This window comes from Lucilia sericata, unplaced genomic scaffold (genome assembly GCF_015586225.1).
Source record: "Lucilia sericata isolate MDLA Ls3-8-SP2 unplaced genomic scaffold, ASM1558622v1 Contig000347F_arrow, whole genome shotgun sequence".
Classification (NCBI taxonomy): Eukaryota; Metazoa; Arthropoda; class Insecta; order Diptera; family Calliphoridae; genus Lucilia; species Lucilia sericata.
In genome coordinates this window covers 243,481-259,499 of record NW_023994367.1, presented here as the reverse complement: position 1 = coordinate 259,499, position 16,019 = coordinate 243,481, and the positions used below count along the sequence as shown (strand labels likewise).

Here is a 16,019-nt window from a genome sequence, read left to right as displayed (position 1 = left end):
TAGTTCTAGTTCAGTTCTAGTTCTAGTTCAGTTCTAGTTCAGTTCTAGTTCAGTTCTAGTTCAGTTCTAGTTCAGTTCTAGTTCAGTTCTAGTTCAGTTCTAGTTCAGTTCTAGTTCAGTTCTAGTTCAGTTCTAGTTCATTCTAGTTCAGTTCTAGTTCAGTTCTAGTTCAGTTCTAGTTCAGTTCTAGTTCAGTTCTAGTTCAGTTCTAGTTCAGTTCTAGTTCAGTTCTAGTTCAGTTCTAGTTCAGTTCTAGTTCAGTTCTAGTTCAGTTCTAGTTCAGTTCTAGTTCAGTTCTAGTTCAGTTCTAGTTCAGTTCTAGTTCAGTTCTAGTTCAGTTCTAGTTCAGTTCTAGTTCAGTTCTAGTTCAGTTCTAGTTCAGTTCTAGTTCTAGTTCAGTTCTAGTTCAGTTCCAGTTCAGTTCTAGTTCAGTTCTAGTTCAGTTCTAGTTCAGTTCTAGTTCAGTTCTAGTTCAGTTCTAGTTCAGTTCTAGTTCAGTTCTAGTTCAGTTCTAGTTCAGTTCTAGTTCAGTTCTAGTTTAGTCAGTTCTAGTTCAGTTCTAGTTCAGTTCTAGTTCAGTTCTAGTTCAGTTCTAGTTCAGTTCTAGTTCAGTTCTAGTTCAGTTCTAGTTCAGTTCTAGTTCAGTTCTAGTTCAGTTCTAGTTCAGTTCTAGTTCAGTTCTAGTTCAGTTCTAGTTCAGTTCTAGTTCAGTTCTAGTTCAGTTCTAGTTCAGTTCTAGTTCAGTTCTAGTTCAGTTCTAGTTCAGTTCTAGTTCAGTTCTAGTTCAGTTCTAGTTCAGTTCTAGTTCAGTTCTAGTTCAGTTCTAGTTCTGTTCTAGTTCAGTTCTAGTTCAGTTCTAGTTCAGTTCTAGTTCAGTTCTAGTTCAGTTCTAGTTCAGTTCTAGTTCAGTTCTAGTTCAGTTCTAGTTCAGTCTAGTTCAGTTCTAGTTCAGTTCTAGTTCAGTTCTAGTTCAGTTCTAGTTCAGTTCTAGTTCAGTTCTAGTTCAGTTCTAGTTCAGTTCTAGTTCAGTTCTAGTTCAGTTCTAGTTCAGTTCTAGTTCAATTCTAGTTCAGTTCAGTTCTAGTTCAGTTCTAGTTCAGTTCTAGTTCAGTTCTAGTTCAGTTCTAGTTCAGTTCTAGTTCAGTTCTAGTTCAGTTCTAGTTCAGTTCTAGTTCAGTTCTAGTTCAGTTTAGTTCAGTTCTAGTTCAGTTCTAGTTCAGTTCTAGTTCAGTTCTAGTTCAGTTCTAGTTCAGTTCTAGTTCAGTTCTAGTTCAGTTCTAGTTCAGTTCTAGTTCAGTTCTAGTCAGTTCTAGTTCAGTTCTAGTTCAGTTCTAGTTCAGTTCTAGTTCAGTTCTAGTTCAGTTCTAGTTCAGTTCTAGTTCAGTTCTAGTTCAGTTCTAGTTCAGTTCTAGTTCAGTTCTAGTTCAGTTCTAGTTCAGTTCTAGTTCAGTTCTAGTTCAGTTCTAGTTCAGTTCTAGTTCAGTTTTAGTTCAGTTGTAGTTTAGTTCTAGTTCAGTTCTAGTTCTGTTCTAAATCAGTTCTAGTTCAGTTCTAGATCAGTATATTGTAGTCTAGTATAGTCCCGTCTATCCTATAGTTTATTCTATTCACTAGTCTAAAAAGCAATAGTTTATTCTAAGTGAAGTCGTTTTAAAATTTTCATTAATTTTTTTCCATTGAATTACAAATAAAAACTGTCAAAATTCCACTGGATTCCACGTAATAACCACTCAGCGTTTTAAATAGGTAATTTGCCTTTAAAAATAGGTCATCCTTTTATTCGTCATATTGATTTGAAGCCATTAACACTTCAAAATTAATTGCACGCCCTGTATACGTCCACACACACAGTATCATTATCGTCATGACAAGAATTTCGCAATTTAATGGCTTTTACCCATATTTTTTCATTTTTATTACTTACCCACTGCATCATGTACGGTTGAGTTTTCACTACAAGAAAGAAATGCTCGAATAGAAATTAACCATAATAATGCCACCATTCTTGGCCAGCGATTGTAAATGTCATCCTGTACATTACGGCTCGAATTGCACAATTCCATAGGCGGATGAGTGAGAGAATATCACAGGTGCCTCACTAACTTCCAAAGCATCACGCATTGTACCCGTCGAAACGTGTGACAAATCCACCATCATGCCCAAACGATTCATCTCGCGTATGATTGTCTGTAAAATATATATAAAAATAGAATAGAAAAGTATGAGAAAGGATAAAAAGTAGTGAAAATGGTTGTCGATGGTCGTTGGTGGTTGGCTATATGTATTGTTTATATTCAATAGAGAAAAAAATAAAATAAAACAAAGAATAAGAGAGTTAATTACGCTTTGATTGTTTCCACACGAAGCGGTTGGTAGGAGAAGAAGTAGCAGTTGCTGAAGCAGAATTTGCTATTGTTTGACCTCGTGCATTTGAATCGTTGATGCATACAATCGCTTTTAATTATAATTGATGGTTACATTACTCAACCAAACAAACCAGAGATGAATGGTTGGTCTTTAAAAACAGAATAAAATTCATTTAAAATAAAAAATCAAACAGGAAACCATCAAATATAATTGCAGCTGTATAATGTACATATGTATGTATATTTGAATTACAAAAGGTAAAATATAGAGTTTTTTAGGGAATATTTAGAAATTATTTTTCGAAATCGTTTTTCTTATCATATTACTGCAGAAACCCCCCCATACATTTTTTGATTAGCAATTTTATATATTTAATTTGTTTGCAAAATTTAAATTTCTTATAATGTAAATTTTTTCAATAAATAAGCTACTTAAAAGTCATTATTTGTTAATAAACAGATTTTTATTATAAATCTTTTACAATTCAAAATATACAAATACTTGTAATTTGTATTGTCTTGATTTGCATTTTGTAGATTTTGAAATAAATAAATATTTATAGCTACATATGTACATACATACATTGTATATACTGACTGCATTTATTTTGGAATTTATTTTGAGTTGTTTATACTTATTCATGTAAATAACCAGTAAATAGGTATCATTTAATTGCAAAAACAAAAAAAAAAAAAAAATAACTTAATATAAATAAATCAAGTGTAATGGTAACAGAATTGATAAGTGTTTATTTGCATAATATTTTTTCATTTAAATAAAAACAATAAAAATCTTTCTAATATAATGCAAAAATTAAATATTCAAAACGACACAAAACCGAACTAGAACAGAACTAGAACAGAACTAGAACAGAACTAGAACAGAATAGAACAGAACTCGTACAGAACTAGAACAGAACTAGAACAGAACTAGAACAGAACTAGAACAGAACTAGAACAGAACTAGAACAGAACTAGAACAGAACTAGAACAGACAGAACTAGAACAGAACTAGAACAAACTAGAACAGAACTAGAACAGAACTAGAACAGAACTAGAACAGAACTAGAACAGAACTAGAACAGAACTAGAACAGAACTAGAACAGAACTAGAACAGAACTAGAACAGAACTAGAACAGAACTAGAACAGAACTAGAACAGAACTAGAACAGAACTAGAACAGAACTAGAACAGAACTAGAACAGAACTAGAACAGAACTAGAACAGAACTAGAACAGAACTAGAACAGAACGAAAGAACTAGAACAGAACTAGAACAGAACTAGAACAGAACGAGAACAAACTAGAACAGAACTAAACAGAACTAGAACAGAACTAAAACAGAACTAGATACAGACAGAACTGGAACAGTACTAGAACAGAACTGAACAGAACTAAAACAGAACTAGAACAGAACTAGAACAGAACTAGAACAGAACTAGAACAGAACTAGAACAGAACTAGAACAGAACTAGAACAGAACTAGAACAGAACTAGAACAGAACTAGAACAGAACTAGAACAGAACTAGAACAGAACTAGAACAGAACTAGAACAGAACTAGAACAGAACTAGAACAGAACTAGAACAGAACTAGAACAGAACTAGAACAGAACTAGAACAGAACTAGAACAGAACTAGAACAGAACTAGAACAGAACTAGAACAGAACTAGAACAGAACTAGAACAGAACTAGAACAGAACTAGAACAGAACTAGAACAGAACTAGAACAGAACTAGAACAGAACTAGAACAGAACTAGAACAGAACTAGAACAGAACTAGAACAAACTAGAACAGAACTAGACAGAACTAGAACTAGAACAGAACAAGAACAGAACAAGAACAGAACTGGAACAGTACTAGAACAGAACTGAACAGAACTGAACAGAACTAGAACAGAACTAGAACAGAACTAGAACAGAACTAGAACAGAACTAGAACAGAACTAGAACAGAACTAGAACAGAACTGAACAGAACTAGAACAGAACTAGAACAGAACTAGAACAGAACTAGAACAGAACTAGAACAGAACTAGAACAGAACTAGAACAGAACTAGAACAGAACTAGAACAGAACTAGAACAGAACTAGAACAGAACTAGAACAGAACTAGAAGAGAACTTGAACAGAACTAGAACAGAACTAGAACAGAACTAGAACAGAACTAGAACAGAACTAGAACAGAACTAGAACAGAACTAGAACAGAACTGAACAGTACTAGAACAGAACTGGAACAGTACTAGAACAGAACTGGAACAGAACTAGAACAGAACTAGAACAGAACTAGAACAGAACTAGAACAGAACTAGAACAGAACTAGAACAGAACTAGAACAGAACTAGAACAGAACTAGAACAGAACTAGAACGAACTAGAACAGAACTAGAACAGAACTAGAACAGAACTAGAACAGAACTAGAACAGAACTAGAACAGAACTAGAACAGAACTAGAACAGAACTAGAACAGAACTAAACAACTAGAACAGAACTAGAACAGAACTAGAACAGAACTAGAACAGAACTAGAACAGAACTAGAACAAACTAGAACAGAACTAGAACAGAACTAGAACAGAACTAGAACAGAACTAGAACAGAACTAGAACAGAACTAGAACAGAACTAGAACAGAACTAGAACAGACTAGAACAGAACTAGAACAGAACTAGAACAGAACTAGAACAGAACTAGAACAGAGATAACAGAACTAGAACAGAACTAGAACAGAACTAGAACAGAACTAGAACAGAACTAGAACAGAACTAGAACAGAACTAGAACAGAACTAGAACAGAACTAGAACAGAACTAGAACAGAACTAGAACAGAACTAGAACAACTAGAACAGAACTAGAACAGAACTAGAACAGAACTAGAACAGAACTAGAACAGAACTAGAACAGAACTAGAACAGAACTAGACAGAACTAGAACAGAACTAGAACAGAACTAGAACAGAACTAGAACAGAACTAGAACAGAACTAGAACAGAACTAGAACAGAACTAGAACAGAACTAGAACACTAGAACAGAACTCGAACAGAACTAGAACAGAACTAGAACAGAACTAGAACAGAACTAGAACAGAACTAGAACGAACTAGAACAGAACTAGAACAGAACTAGAACAGAACTAGAACAGAACTAGAACAGAACTAGAACAAACTAGAACAGAACTAGAACAGAACTAGAACAGAACTAGAACAGAACTAGAACAGAACTAGAACAGAACTAGAACAGAACTAGAACAGAACTAGAACAGAACTAGAACAGAACTAGAACAGACAGAACTAGAACAGAACTAGAACAGAGCAGATTTAGAACAGACTAGAACAGAACTAGAACAGAACTAGAACAGAACTAGAACAGAACTAGAACAGAACTAGAACAGAACTAGAACAGAACTAGAACAGAACTAGAACAGACTAGAACAGAACTAGAACAGAACTAGAACAGAACTAGAACAGAACTAGAACAGAACTAGAACAGAACTAGAACAGAACTAGAACAGAACTAGAACAGAACTAGAACAGAACTAGAACAGAACTAGAACAGAACTAGAACAGAACTAGAACAGAACTAGAACAGAACTAGAACAGAACTAGAACAGAACTAGAACAGAACTAGAACAGAACTAGAACAGAACTAGAACAGAACTAGAACAAACTAGAACAGAACTAGAACAGAACTAGAACAGAACTAGAACAGAACTAGAACAGAACTAGAACAGAACTAGAACAGAACTAGAACAGAACTAGAACAGAACTAGAACAGAACTAGAACAGAACTAGAACAGAACTAGAACAGAACTAGAACAGAACTAGAACAGAACTAGAACAGAACTAGAACAGAACTAGAACAGAACTAGAACAGAACTAGAACAGAACTAGAACAGAACTAGAACAGAACTAGAACAGAACTAGAACAGAACTAGAACAGAACTAGAACAGAACTAGAACAGAACTAGAACAGAACTAGAACAGAACGAACTAGAACAGAACTAGAACAGAACTAGAACAGAACTAGAACAGAACTAGAACAGAACTAGAACAGAACTAGAACAGAACTAGACAGAACTAGAACAGAACTAGAACAGAACTAGAACAGAACTAGAACAGAACTAGAACAGAACTAGAACAGAACTAGAACAGAACGAACAGAACTAGAACTAGAACTAGAACAGAACTAGAACAGAACTAGAACAGAACTAGAACAGAACTAGAACAGAACTAGAACAGAACTAGAACAGAACTAGAACAGAACTAGACCTAGAACAGAACTGGAACAGAACAAGAACATACCAACTTTAGGAACTGAAAGGGGTTTCATTCGGAAAGGTTGTCGTTTCATTTTTCTCCAGAAGAAACTTTCGATCGGAATGAAATCCCTGTAGTATGGCAAATGTCATTTGTTTATTTTATTAGTTAGAATAATCACACTCTCTAAGGATTATTCATACATACATAAACATAAGTATTTTGTCGCTAAAGAACTTAAAATATTTAAGATATCATTTCTATTAGTAGTCATTAAAGGTTGACCAGAAAAAGTTCATAAATATGATTAAAGGGAGTGTTTGCTTATATTTAAATATTTGACAAATTTAATTTAATAAGTATATACTATATAGAATGAATACATACATCTTAAGATATGTATATTTGTACAATGTACATATATAAATATATATACATACATATGTATGTGCATACACAACATTCATACTAAACAAATATTAATTAAAATTTGGCAAAGAAATTTGTGTATACAGTCTGAAGTTTGTATTTTTCATGTCAAAGTGCCATAATAATTTTTGCCAATATGCCAATCTTAAGGATTATTAATTTTGAGACAACATTTGTTTTTGTTTAAAAATATAATTCTAATATTTTTAGCATATTAAAAATTATAGTAGTTTTATGAAATTATATTAAATTTTTAAATTAATTTGAAAAGAAATTGTGTAACAGAAAGAGTATTATTAGTTGCCAATAATTTTGCGGCAAAATTTAATTTCTAACATGAAATAATCTCTATTGTCCTTTTAATTTTGATCCTAAAATATCCCTCACATATAATAAAACATTTAGTAAAAATTTATAATTTTTTACTAAATGTTTTTTGAATGAAGTTACTAAATCCTTAAATTATTTTAATATCTTGTTTAACAAATTGGTTCCAAATTTGTTTAAATACTATCCTATTCTTAAACCAAGAACTATGTTACTATATAAAATTGAACTTTAACCGAACTGAAGCAGAATGAAATAGAAATGAACTAGAACTGAACTAGAAACTGAACTAGAACTGAACTAGAACTGAACTAGAACTGAACTAGAACTGAACTAGAACTGAACTAGAACTGAACTAGAACTGAACTAGAACTGAACTAGAACTGAACTAGAACTGAACTAGAACTGAACTAGAACTGAACTAGAACTGAACTAGAACTGAACTAGAACTGAACTAGAACTGAACTAGAACTGAACTAGAACTGAACTAGAACTGAACTAGAACTGAACTAGAACTGAACTAGAACTGAACTAGAACTGAACTAGAACTGAACTAGAACTGAACTAGAACGAACTAGAACTGAACTAGAACTGAACTAGAACTGAACTAGAACTGAACTAGAACTGAACTAGAACTGAACTAGAACTGAACTAGAACTGAACTAGAACTGAACTAGAACTGAACTAGAACTGAACTAGAACTGAACTAGAACTGAACTAGAACTGAACTAGAACTGAACTAGAACTGAACTAGAACTGAACTAGAACTGAACTAGAACTGAACTAGAACTGAACTAGAACTGAACTAGAACTGAACTAGAACTGAACTAGAACTGAACTAGAACTGAACTAGAACTGAACTAGAACTGAACTAGAACTGAACTAACGAACTAGAACTGAACTAGAACTGAACTAGAACTGAACTAGAACTGAACTAGAACTGAACTAGAACTGAACTAGAACTGAACTAGAACTGAACTAGAACTGAACTAGAACTGAACTAGAACTGAACTAGAACTGAACTAGAACTGAACTAGAACTGAACTAGAACTGAACTAGAACTGAACTAGAAACTGAACTAGAAACTGAACTAGAACTGAACTAGAACTGAACTAAACTGAACTAGAACTCTGAACTAGAACTGAACTAGAACTGAACTAGAACGAACTAGAACTGAACTAGAACTGAACTAGAACTGAACTAGAACTGAACTAGAACTGAACTAGAACTGAACTAGAACTGAACTAGAACTGAACTAGAACTGAACTAGAACTGAACTAGAACTGAACTGAACGATTTGTAAAGTACCTAAATGCGTAAATGCTGTATGTATGTAACACATACATATTTGTATTTGTTTGTATTTGTATTTAGCAACATATTATCATTTATACAATTTTTCCTCCTCTTCGTTTTTTCTGAAGTTTACATTTCAATAACTGAAAATCCCATGTGACACAATATTCTAACAAATCCCTAAAAGGATTTAAAGAAAAACTTTTCTCATTATTTGTTCACTTATCAATCATACCACTTACCTAAACAAATATGCAAAAGTTATTTCTTGAGAAATAAGTACAGTTAAAAAAATAATATGTTATTGTATATATCAGAGATGGGGGTAGTGCACTCATTTTTAACTATCACTAATAATTAGTGGTAGTTGAAAATTATTCGCTACTTTTATCTAAGTTTAGTGATGAATTGAAAAATATAAGCCTCACTCAACAATAGTGATAGTGATATTTAAAATTTTTAACTAAAAATATTTTAAAAATAGTTAAAATATTTGTTTTTACAGCCTAGTGAAATATTTTTTTCTACACTAAATTATTAGTTCAAAAAATATTCCTGCACTATTTTTTTTCAGCGTAGAAATGTTTCACTAAATTGAAAGTTTAAGTTAATATGTCAGTCTAGAAATGGTCATGAATTCATTCAAGTCAATGAATAAAACTTTCATTATTTACAAAGTTTCCAAGCTATTGCTTAATCAAAACATCCTGTAGCCACATCATTTTGGCAACTGGTAACGCATCTGAAGTGGCAATCGACCTATTAATTTATTTCTCCTAGTAGAGTCCACCATTCCGTTCAAAGAAAATAATCGTTCTACTGGAACAGTTTTGGAATTCAGGTGTTTCATTTCTTTTTAAATCATGACATGTTTATGGAGTAACTGCTTATGTAGGGTCCATTAAATTGTCATCGCTATCAAAATTTGTAGTTTCAATTTTAATAGATGTATCTTTTAAAAAATTTAATCATTTATTGTCTTAAAAATTCTTTAATTTTCATTTAAAAAAATTAGTGCAAAGAAAATTATTGCAGCCTTTTGTTAGTAACAGTTAAAGTTTTTAACTATTTGAGTGTAGTGCTTTTTTCTACACTATCAATTGAGTTATAGTTAAAGAAATAAAATTATCACTAAAAAATATTAGTGCTAAAAATATAAGCTTCACTACCACTAAGCTGATGAAAATTAGTGAAAAATATATTTTTTGAAATAATATTTAGTGCTAGTGAAATATTGATTTAACTAAATATTTAGTGCACTACCCCCATCTCTGATATATATTAAGTAGAAAACCACAAAAATATATTTTATAAAAAAACCTGGACATGTAGATATTTTTATATCTTATACAAGCATAAAGAAAAGTTTTTCTTTACAATATCATACCAACAAATTCATCATCATCAGTATTTGTATCATCATTGGTTGTGATAAATGGTTTAAAAAGCAACAAAATAGAATTTTTTGTGGGTTTTTCTCGTAAATATGTGTGTATAAACTACTTGTGTACAACAGCTGCATTAAATCCTAAATATTCACCTTTGGATCCCAGCCTTAACCACATTTCCCAGCAGTTTTAAAAGTAATCAAAGTATTCCTATAAGATTAAATTTTTCCCAAAAGTTTTACTACAATTATAATTTGTCACATTATGGGTGTTTACAATGTAGTAATTGTCATTTCATAGTACTTAGAGAATAGATACAATTTGTTTTTAGTTTACATTAAAAACTTATTATTTAACTCAAAAGTAATTATCGAGTCAACCTTTCACTTGAAGTCTGTAAAAGGTGACCGATCGATAAGTATGACGGTTGTTTGGCACGGTCAATCACGAACTGCATGGTTATCTGAAATAAATGCTGTAGATTAAAATGTACTATATATATTTTTTTATATAGTTATAAACCTGCACCATGTTAAACATACTTGTTGTACTGCTGGAATTAATAGTAATGGTAGAGGGAGTTACAAGCAACTTTTAACCCTCTCGAGTATGAAACTCATTTAAACTTTTAAATTGAAATAAAATATCCAAACATAGTTGCAACAAAATACACTAGTATCATCATACATATACTAGTCTGTGTCGAAGTTTGTGGCAAAAATCTAACAATTTTATTTAAATATTTAATTATATATGAGAAAGTAAAACGGGTGTTACAGTTAAAAGGTAAGCCAGAAATAGAACAGAACTAGAAAAGAACTAGAACACAACTAGAACAAAACTAGAACAGGACTAGAACAAAACTAGAACAGAACTAGAACAGAACTAGAACAGAACTAGAACAGAACTAGAACAGAACTAGAACAGAACTAGAACAGAACTAGAACAGAAACTAGAACAGAACTAGAACAGAACTAGAACAGAACTAGAACAGAACTAGAACAGAACTAGAACAGAACTAGAACTAGAACAGAACAGAACAGAACAGAACTAGAACTAGAACTAGAACTAGAACTAGAACTAGAACTAGAACAGAACTAGAACAGAACTGAACTAGACTAGAACAGAACTAGAACAGAACTAGAACAGAACTAGAACAGAACTAGAACAGAACTAGAACTAGAACAGAACTAGAACAGAACTAGAACAGAACTAGAACAGAACTAGAACAGAACTAGAACAGAACTAGAACAGAACTAGAACAGAACTAGAACAGAACTAGAACAGAACTAGAACAGAACTAGAACAGAACTAGAACAGAACTAGAGAAACTTGAACAGAACTAGAACAGAACTAGAACAAGAACTAGAACAGAACTAGAACAGAACTAGAACAGAACTAGAACAGAACTAGAACAGAACTAGAACAGAACTAGAACAGAACTAGAACAGAACTAGAACAGAACTAGAACAGAACTAGAACAGAACTAGAACAGAACTAGAAGAGAACTGAACAGAACTAGAACAGAACTAGAACAGAACTAGAACAGAACTAGAACAGAACTAGAACAGAACTAGAACAGAACTAGAACAGAACTAGAACAGAACTTGAACAGAACTAGAACAGAACTAGAACGAACTAGAACAGAACTAGAACAGAACTAGAACAGAACTAGAACAGAACTAGAACAGACTAGAACAGAACTAGAACAGAACTAGAACAGAACTAGAACAGAACTAGAACAGAACTAGAACAGAACTAGAACAGAACTAGAACAGAACTAGAACAGAACTAGAACAGAAACTAGAACAGAACTAGAACAGAACTAGAACAGAACTAGAACAGAACTAGAACAGAACTAGAAACAGACCTAGAACAGAACTAGAACAGAACTAGAACAGAACTAGAACAGAACTAGAACAGAACTAGAACAGAACTAGAACAGAACTAGAACAGAACTAGAACAGAACTAGAACAGAACTAGAACAGAACTAGAACAGAACTAGAACAGAACTAGAACAGAACTAGAACAGAACTAGAACAGAACTAGAACAGAACTAGAACAGAACTAGAACAGAACTAGAACAGAACTAGAACAGAACTAGAACAGAACTAGAACAGAACTAGAACAGAACTAGAACAGAACTAGAACAGAACTAGAACAGAACTAGAACAGAACTAGAACAGAATTAGAACAGAACTAGAACAGAACTAGAACAGAACTAGAACAGAACTAGAACAGAACTAGAACAGAACTAGAACAAACTAGAACAGAACTAGAACAGAACTAGAACAGAACTAGAACAGAACTAGAACAGAACTAGAACAGAACTAGAACAGAATTAGAACAGAACTAGAACAGAACTAGAACAGAACTAGAACAGAACTAGAACAGAACTAGAACAGAACTAGAACAAAACTAAACAGAACTAGAACAGAACTAGAACAGAACTAGAACAGAACTAGAACAGAACTAGAACAGAACTAGAACAGAACTAGAACAGAACTAGAACAGAACTAAACAGAACTAGAACAGAACTAGAACAGAACTAGAACAGAACTAGAACAGAACTAGAACAGAACTAGAACAGAACTAGAACAGAACTAGAACAGAACTAGAACAGAACTAGAACAGAACTAGAACAGACTAGAACAGAACTAGAACAGAACTAGACAGACTAGAACAGAACTAGAACAGAACTAGAACAGAACTAGAACAGAACTAGAACAGAACTAGAACACAACTAGAACACAACTAGAACCGACCCGATTGTCTTAAAGTGTTCACAGTGTCTTTCTGTATGTAGTTTAAGTAGGCGGTTTGCGATGTCCCCATACATTTCTGTCTACAGGCAGAGTCCCCTAATTTTGTATGGAATATGGATGATCTAGATTTCGTTGGCGTTGAACATTTCATACAAAGAAACTATTGTATTTTTGCAATACCCTTTAGATTTCTAAATCTCTGTGTATATATTCGTATAAATTTTTGAATTTAGTTTTGCAAATCATTTAAATACAATTACATATGTGTTGTGGTAATGTCGCATTTTTGATAATGAATTGAATTTACAACTAACATTTTAGATACCATGTTGATGCCTTACAGAATTTTCAAAATAAGTTTGTTGCACTTTGCAAAACCCAAAGGTGATATTTGAGTTTAAAAAAATTTGCAAAAAAAAAAATTTATTGAAAAATGTTCAAGGCCTTACAACAAATTAACTAGAGATTAATATTACAAGTTTAACTCATGGCAATTGATATGCTATTCTTGAATTTCATAAACAATACTTGTAGAATTATGTAATGCTAATCGTTTTTACAAATTCACTTAAATTTAGCTTTTAAACAAATAAATTTCTTGGAATTTGGAATAACAAAACTAATCTACTTGTTTCTTTTTCTCTATTTGTTTTCCGAGTTATTTAATTTTTTTTTTGTATTTTGTTTTAGGATTTGTTTGAATATTTCTAAAGATTATTATTATTTCCTTGCTTTACTATATTTCCTTTGGTTTAGATTATTTAACAAATTGTTAACATTATTCCGTATATTTTCAGATTTCTTTCACTTTTACTTATTTATCTTGTATATGTATTTTTCCATTTTTCTGTTCTGGTTTACTTATTACCAAATGATGTGGAATTGTTATTAGAATTACGAATATAAATAAAAGAAGATTATTAAATTCTCGAAAAAAAAACAAAAGAAACTAGAAACAGGAAAAAGAATAGATGAAAAATTAAGAAAATATTTGCATCATTAGTTACATGTTTGGTAAATGAAGCAATTGTGAGAAATAATACCTAAGCTGACAAATATTAGTATTAAATTAAGTATTTTATATGAATGTATGTTTATTATTTTAAAAAAAATTAAATTTAATTAAGAAAGTATGCTTTTTTAAACAACAAAATAGAGTTGGCTATAGCCGACTATATGATGCTCTACCACATTTCAGTTTATTGACAACAAAGTATATATACAACGCCTGTGTATTTCATAAAGTCCCCAGATCTAGAAGCAATATTTCGTTTCATTGCCTCCTATAGGTTAGTTCTTAGTGTTCTGGTATACCAGTCAGGTCGTCGTGGGTGGGTAGTGGTACTTATAAAACCTGCTAATTTGTACTTCCATTGTTATTGTTTTCTTTAATGAAAATATTCACCAGTTTGGAAGCTTTAACTTTCACAAGTATCATGCATTTAAACTTGACATGATAATAGTACTATTCATATACCGTTTGACCTTATTTTTAGTGTTTGCATAGAGAAATACACTTAATCATTAAATATTAAAATTTTCATATTTTTTGTGTATGTTTAACGACCTCAAACATCATACATAAGTATTAATAAAATGTGCATTAGATTGGCTCTTAAAAACGAAATTCACCCTATCTCCAATCAACATTTCACGTGAAATATGTTCCCTTTTCACTTTTTTCCTTCATTAACTTTTTTGTCGTGAAAAAATTCTCCTGTTGTGAAATATGTTGATGGAATTGTGTAAACATTGAACAGCTGTTGTATACAAAATCAACTATTGTGAATGAATTGTTCACAGCAAGTTCACCATAGCAATTTTCCCTTCGAGGGGAATGAAAATTTCAAGGGAACAAAAATTTCACTTCTATTGGCAATAGGGGTGAATCACCATTTTATGCGTTAATATAAGTAAAATTGGAGGTCTATTTATAAATTGGAAATAGTACAAGAAATCGATTTAAAGAAAATTTCTTTATAATTTGTTTTTATATTGTTTAAATCCCATTTGTTGTCTTAGTTAGCGTTTTTTTTATAAAAAAAACTCAGTCCAGAAAAATTACATTTTCTGAGGACAGCTCTAATTTTCTTATACATACTTAAGTATATAACTATTATATTAAAATATTTGTTTTATATTTAATTACTTTTTTTTAGTTTACTTGATAACATACAAACCTTGAACGAGTAAACGACTAACTTAACATGTTTATTCATATAAATATTTAAAGCATTAAATATTTTTAATTGAATTGTTCCTATAATTTTCCAAAGTTTTAACTTAAAAACTTTTGTAAATATGTGAACTTTACAATGTTATACAGTTTGAACTTTAAACTATTGTATAGTCTGAACTATAGACTATTTTCGAGTTTGGACTGTATTTTCTGGAATATGGACAATTCTATAGCCTCAACTTTAGACTACTTATTCTATTTTATGAACTACACACTAGTCTGGTCTATTGACTATATAGGCTTTCCGCTAGTCGGTACTATTGAATATAGCCTGATTCTATAGTCTGGACTATAAAATATTCTATAATCTGGACTATAGACTATTCTATAGTCTGGACTATAGACTATTCTATAGACTATTCTATAGACTATTCTATAGTCTGGACTATAGACTATTCTATAGTCTGGACTAAAGACTATTCTATAGTTTGGACTATAGACTATTCTATAGTCTGGACTATAGACTATTCTATAGTCTGGACTATAGACTATTCTATAGTCTGGACTATAGACTATTCTATAGTCTGGACTATAGACTATTCTATAGTCTGGACTATAGACTATTCTATAGTCTGGACTATAGACTATTCTATAGTCTGGACTATAGACTATTCTATAGTCTGGACTATAGACTATTCTATAGTCTGGACTATAGACTATTCTATAGTCTGGACTATAGACTATTCTATAGTCTGGACTATAGACTATTCTATAGTCTGGACTATAGACTATTCTATAGTCTGGACTATAGACTATTCTATAGTCTGGACTAAAGACTATTCTATAGTCTGGACTAAAGACTATTCTATAGTCTGGACTATAGACTATTCTATAGTTTGGACTATAGACTATTCTATAGTCTGGACTATAGACTATTCTATAGTCTGGACTATAGACTATTCTATAGTCTGGACTAAAGACTATTCTATAGTCTGGACTATAGACTATTCTATAGTC

The 16,019-nt window shown here is 31.8% G+C and overlaps 1 protein-coding gene across 1 annotated transcript in view; it reads right to left on the bottom strand.

Moving 5' to 3' along the window:
• LOC119603930 (putative uncharacterized protein DDB_G0277255) overlaps positions 1 to 16,019 on the bottom strand; it is a 284,661-nt gene that overhangs the window by 29,032 nt on the left and 239,610 nt on the right. Inside the window, 4 exon segments of the mRNA XM_037956229.1 lie at positions 1,921 to 1,967; positions 1,969 to 2,024; positions 2,027 to 2,060; positions 2,062 to 2,187. Coding sequence (XP_037812157.1) covers positions 1,921 to 1,967; positions 1,969 to 2,024; positions 2,027 to 2,060; positions 2,062 to 2,187 — 263 coding nt within the window.